At 33.3% G+C, this 6277-nt stretch overlaps 1 protein-coding gene across 1 annotated transcript; it reads right to left on the bottom strand.

Annotated features, from left to right (window-relative positions):
* Positions 1–490: 490 nt before the first annotated feature.
* LOC149158699 (alcohol dehydrogenase 1-like) lies at positions 491–5283 on the bottom strand. Its single transcript, XM_089434070.1, has 10 exons — positions 5244–5283; positions 4951–5087; positions 3200–3249; positions 2750–3075; positions 2510–2592; positions 2236–2311; positions 2086–2147; positions 1111–1206; positions 816–977; positions 491–610 (listed from the first exon to the last, which is right to left on the bottom strand). The coding sequence occupies exons 1-10, from the start codon at positions 5281–5283 to the stop codon at positions 491–493; spliced, it is 1152 nt and encodes a 383-aa protein (XP_089290196.1).
* Between the last annotated feature and the right edge of the window lie 994 nt (positions 5284–6277).

The following is a 6277-nucleotide window of genomic DNA, read 5'->3' as shown; positions in this document are numbered from 1 at the left end:
AAAAAAATAAAAAAAAATTTAATTAAAATTATTATAATTACTATTTTTTAAATATTTTAATTAAATTTGAAATTTTTAAAATAACAAATTTTCAAAATTCTAAAAATTTATCATAAATATAAATTTCCTGTTTTCTATTAATCCAGATTTTATGTCACAACAATATTTACTATTCAAAAATTCTAAATTCTATTATAATTCTTTTATAGCAATAATACAAAGAAACCTTTATAAAAGAAATTAATGCTACGTTCTAGCATAATGACCCACTGCACAACCTAGAACAAAAATGCAGAAAACCTAACTCTGTACCTTTCAATAATATTAAGCTTTCTACTTCTTGTTATCGTTTAACCACCAAACACAGTGATAAAACATCTTAGAGTCTCTCCTTTAGTCCAGCATAATGATCGACCAAACAACCTAGAAATCTTCAATCGTAACACTCTGTACGTCTGAATGAGATTAAACTTCTACTTCCTCCTATCATTTAATTACCAATCACATTAATCACACATCTCAGACTCTCTCCTTTAATCATGTAATCAAATGCCTGGTTAATATTGGCAAACGAAACCTCGTGTGTAATAAATTTATCCACTTCAAGTTTCTGCAAACAATGAACAAGGAAAGCAAATTAGATTACAAGTCTGATCACATCAAGATAAGAGGAATGCTGTCTGCAAGGAAAATAAATCAACAGCCATGGTATTACAGAGCATCGCTCCTATAAGATAATCTAATAATTGAGTGGTTATTGATTTAAGCTTTTGTATATCTTGTAACTGCCTTAAATATAACGATATTAGCCTTACCTTATCTAAATACATTCGCACAAGGCCGGGCAAATCGGAACGAGGCTTGTAGTTTCCAAAAAAGGTTCCTTTCAATGTCCTCTCGCTCAGAAAATTCAGAGGACTCGTTGCAAATATTGCGTCCGAACGAGGAAACCCCACTAAAACAGTCACACCCCAACCCTGGAAAACACAACATTTATGATACTAAATTCCATTTCATGGATCAACAAGATATTATTTGCATACATTTGCAAAATGAATACACATATATGTAATATTATTTGTCAAAGGAAAGGGAAATCAGATGAAGTACGTCGTGGCAAGATTCAAAGGCTTGAATCCCCGCCTTAGCACTGCCTGAGCATTCAATGCAGTAGTCTGCCCCTCCACCAGTTCTTTCAGCAACAACCTGTAAAACAACTCATGACGATCTTCTTCCAAAGCAACGTATTCCGCAGAAAAACATTAATGAAGGCAAAGTTATTTTATTATTTTTAAAACAATAAAAAAATAATTGTCTCCTGAAATTATACTTTTATATTGATGTCTATTTAAACTTTTGCTATGATCTATCTCTTCATGTAGTCTGGAGGATGAACCAGCCGGTTTCAAAAGGGTAAGCCAAAATTTCTCTTGTGTAAACTTTGCTTAAATAATTGTTTTAATACAAATAAATATTATATTTTTACAAAAAAAAACTTATTTTGATACAATTAAATATTATACTTTTATATAAAATTAAATTATTGTAAAAATATAACTTTATGATGACATTATAAATGCATTATACAACTAGGGATAATTATTAAACTTTGAACTATACATGCAATTAATATATCAAGGTGTGTAACTAATATATGAAAAAAAATTGGGGAGCTGTTCAGGAAGAAAGCTATCAAGCTTCATGAGATTCAGATGTCATGGGCGTTGTTGCTAAAGAAATTACTTGGTAGGAAATTATACTATTCCTGGATCATGATGATAGAATAGGTTGATCAAATCATTTTTCCATCTAATAGAACAACTATCATCGAGCTAGGCTGGGCTTTTATATATATATATATTCTTTGACCACTGAAAACGGATAACATGATCTTCGGAGAAAGCTTTCCGGATGCAACAATTCATGTTAGTGGATAAACTGTGTTAATTGATAAACCAAGTATTCAGATCCGGAAAGGTAGGTCAACGAACCTGTTGAATCGGTTATTAAAACTCTCAATTATTAACACAAGTATTCATATCTTGGCAAGCGAAACTAAAGACCGTTGTAGACAGCGCAACCAACCTGCTGAATAGGCTTTTCGTAGTCCAGTGGGTTTAGAAATTCATTTACACCAAAGAGCTTTGCTGAAACGGTTCATACAAGGAATTAGCCACTAAAAAGTCAACGCATATACACAGTATATCCAATAATGGAAAAAGGGCAATCCACAACCTTTTTCAAATCTGTCACTGTTCAAATCGATTCCAATTATTCGGGAAGCTCCTGCAATCCTTGCTCCTTCAGCAGCCTGCATAGTTAAGGCAAGATCAGAAGTCTAACAGAAAAATAAACAGTAAACTCATCATCTTTGTCCCAAAAAAATTCAGAAATTCAGAAATAGGGTTGAGTTGTTCACTAATGACAGTAATCTTTAAAAGAATTCAATGGTAAAGTTACACTGCATACATATGAACATAAAAGGAGAACATTTGTCACGGGTACTTACTGCAAGCCCGACAGACCCAAGGCCAAATATTGCAACTGTTGAACCCTGCTTGGGTTTGGCTACATTCAAAGTGGCACCCAACCCTGATTCGAGAAAAAAATGGATTTTGGTTGAGAATTGCAGACGAGGAACGACCATGGACGATTTGATTAGGAATCCATTGAGCTAAACATAAACAATCGAATTATCCACTTTATAAAACATCATACGATTTAAACCCTGGCAATTATATGATTTTACCTGTTGAAACCCCACAACTCAGAACACAAACTTTGTCAAGAGGAGCCTCTGGATTAATTTTTGCAACAGCACCGACATTCACAACAGTGTACTCGCTGAAAGTCGATGTACCAAGGAAATGATAAATCGGTTTCCCGTTGATTGAAAACCTCGTTTTTCCATCGCTTATCATAACCCCAGTCTCTGGATTAACCCTTAGCAGATCACACATGTTGCTCTCCTCTGACTTGCAGTGTCTGCATTCTCCGCATTCTCCAGTAAATACAGGAAGCACACTGTCACCCTCTTTGAGGCCAGTCACCCCTGCCCCAACACTCTCAACAATTCTGTGTCAACCACAGCAACAAATAGCCATTAAATTGATTATTTCTCTTTTGATAATCCAAATCTCGGCTAGTTATCACTACATTTTTTTATATAAATATTCACTGGCAATAACAGAGTGTATACCCTGCTGCTTCATGTCCAAGGATGCGCGGAAACAGAAGATTGTGGCTGGCCTGCAAGAAAAGCAATCTCACTCATTTCGCTTCATTGTTAAGAAAATTTAACATTCAATATTTTAGATCAACCTAATTGCTCTGCAATTCATTAGAGCCTCGGCTGAGAGAGCCTCATCTCTCAGCTAGATTGAAATTAGTATATCAATCACAATCACAGAAGACTAATATTTACTTTTATTATCACGAGGCTTGATAGACTTTTGAAGAGATTACAAATACATATTTTGAAAATGTCGGTTTTATATATATATATATTTTAATTTCTTCTTTTTTATAAGTTATCATATAAGAAAAGCTAAATACATTATTTAGATATTGTATTTTTATATAAGTTTTATAAGATTAGATGTTTCCTTCTTCATTAAATGTTACCATTTTGAGCCAAGTTTAGATAGAAACCGCCTCTATGTTTAAGTGTTAAGCCATGATTGAAATATTTTTTTAATGTCTCTCGAGTTGATGTGATGTGATGTATTGTTCATGAAATAGCAGGTGTCTACATAGCATGCTGTTGGAAGTCAGTCTCCAATGAACCCATGCGAGATGCTACTGGAGCTGGAGTTGATGTGGTGAACCCATGCGAGATGCTACTGGAGCTGGAGTTGATGTGATGTAATGCTGACTGTTGATGAAATAGCAGGTGCCTGCATGACCTTAGGGTGGGAGGGCACATCTCCAAATCAGCCCTAGCCGGAGGGTGTTAAGTTGAAACCAATGAAGGTGAAGTAGGTACCTACTAAAGCGGGGTGGGAGGACACATCTCCAAAGGAACTCACTCCGAATGTTGCTCCTGATATAAAGATTCATGGATTCTAGGTGTAGTACCGAACCAACTAAGCCACTATAAATGTGTTGCAGACTTGTAACAAAAGTGGCCATGGGTGTAGTAGACGTTCTGATGAGGGAGATAAAGTGAGACATCGTAGCTAGGGAATGTGTGAAGAGAAAGATAAATATTAAGAAAGAAAGCTAAGGTAGAATGACTGTAAAATAAGAACCTGTCGCTGGTGGAAAAAAAAGAAGTATTAAATAATCGAGTATTTAAAAAAATGAATATTGATTTGCAATTGATTGGAGGTGAGGCTTAGAGAGTGTCACTTGTTAGTTGGATCTTAGAAAACTCTGCTCAAAACTAATGAATCAAACACAATCACACAAGATAAGATAAAAGACTGTAACATTTACTTGTATTATCATAAGGCTTCATAGCTTTTTTAGAGAGATTGCAAATACATATTTAGAACATGTTTGCTTTTTTATGAGTTGTCAAATAGAAAAAGCTAAATACATGATTTAGATATTGGCTTTCTTGATATAAGTTTCCTAAAGCTAAATATTTCCTTACTCATTAGATGTTACCATTATGTGCAAGGCAACATGGCTAGTCACAAATAGTATAAAAAATTATCAATAATGTTATATATACTAGATGTTACCATTATGTGGGAGGCACCATGGCTGCCCACTAATAGTATAAAAGATAATCAATAATATTATATATGTTATACTGTGCACTATGAAAAAAAATTGTGTTTTAAATTGATATTATTTTACATATGATTACATTGTTTATTGAGGTAGAACTTGAACCTCAAGTATCGCTACCAAAATCATAGCTTAAAGATAAAAAAGGATTTGAAACATATTTGTATTATCCATACCATGATCCATACATTGATCTGATGGTTTATGGCATACCTTTTCGTCCCAGAAAATGAGGTCTGAGTGGCACAAGGCCGTATAATGCACTCTGATTCTGACTTCCAAGGCCTGTGGAGGAGTTACTTCCACTTCTTCAATCTTGAGAGGCTCCCCTGCTGCCCATGCAACAGCAGCTACAGAAAAAATACAAACAAAAAGATATCAAAATATCAGAGGGGTGTAAACATAAATACATACGGTTAACAAAAATCCTGCTCAACCCTCAAAATCGATCTTGCACAACAGCGCATGACTTACAATGTGGCCACGAATCTCTGTGACTTAATTACCTTTGCATTTGATAACGTGGCCTGCAGTAGAGATCGCCATTTTCGTTTCTGAAGTCTTTTGCTAACGTAGTGTGGGCAACCTTACTTTTGCACCGATGTCAAAGTCACATATGGCTCCTTAATTTATATCGTAGTTCCTTTGAAATCGCCGTGAAATCGTTGAAATTGCCATATTGTTCGGCATTGGGATGTGTCAATCCATTATAGTTATCTGCAATTTCTATGCAGTCTATGTTTATCTGGCGGCTTTGGGTTGGGGTCCGAGTTTTCCTATTGCCAACGCATCGTGAGAACTTCTTTTCTCTTAAAATGTAAACTTTTTCTATTAGTAATTAAAAACCTAATTTTGTTAACAAAAATCATAATTATAGAATATTAAAAATGAAGTTGATCATTATCAAGATTTAATTTACATTTACTTTGGATCGGAAAGACTTGTACATTATATAATAAATCATTTCTACAATTCAATGTAGTTATGAAAATGTTCGATTTAAAAATGAAGTTTATATCTTTGTAAGCTTAAATATTTTTTAAATAGATATTCTGTAATTATTATTTTTATAATTATCTATTTCGATATTCTCTAATTATTATTATTATAATTATTTAAATAGAGTTTATTTTTATTATTATAATTATTTAAATAGAGTTCATTTTTCTATAATAATAAGTAGTTTTTTCCAACTTGATGCTAAAAAAATTGTAACTTATGGTAAAAATTGTAAGTTTTAAATTATTTTTTTTTAAACAATTTATGATTCAAATTGATATTAATAAATTATGATTAATGTTTGCAAGTTGTTTGTGACTATGGAGTTACTAAATTGTTCAATTGGGAAAGTTGTATCTAAAGGAGATAAAGATCTTAGATTTACATGTTCTTCACAAACACATTTAAAAGTTTCCCTAAGTAATTTGAGTAAATATATTCTTTCTCGTTCATTTTACAATTTTCATAACACCATAGACACCTAAGAATACCTAGCCATAGAAATTGGCATTGCCTCATAGAAATCTTGTTTTAACGACAA

This window comes from Pinus tabuliformis, chromosome 5_2 (assembly GCF_031772625.1).
Source record: "Pinus tabuliformis cultivar Carrire ecotype Pingquan chromosome 5_2, CPIR1, whole genome shotgun sequence".
Taxonomy (NCBI): domain Eukaryota; kingdom Viridiplantae; phylum Streptophyta; class Pinopsida; order Pinales; family Pinaceae; genus Pinus; species Pinus tabuliformis.
This window is presented reverse-complemented; position numbering and strand designations above follow the sequence as displayed.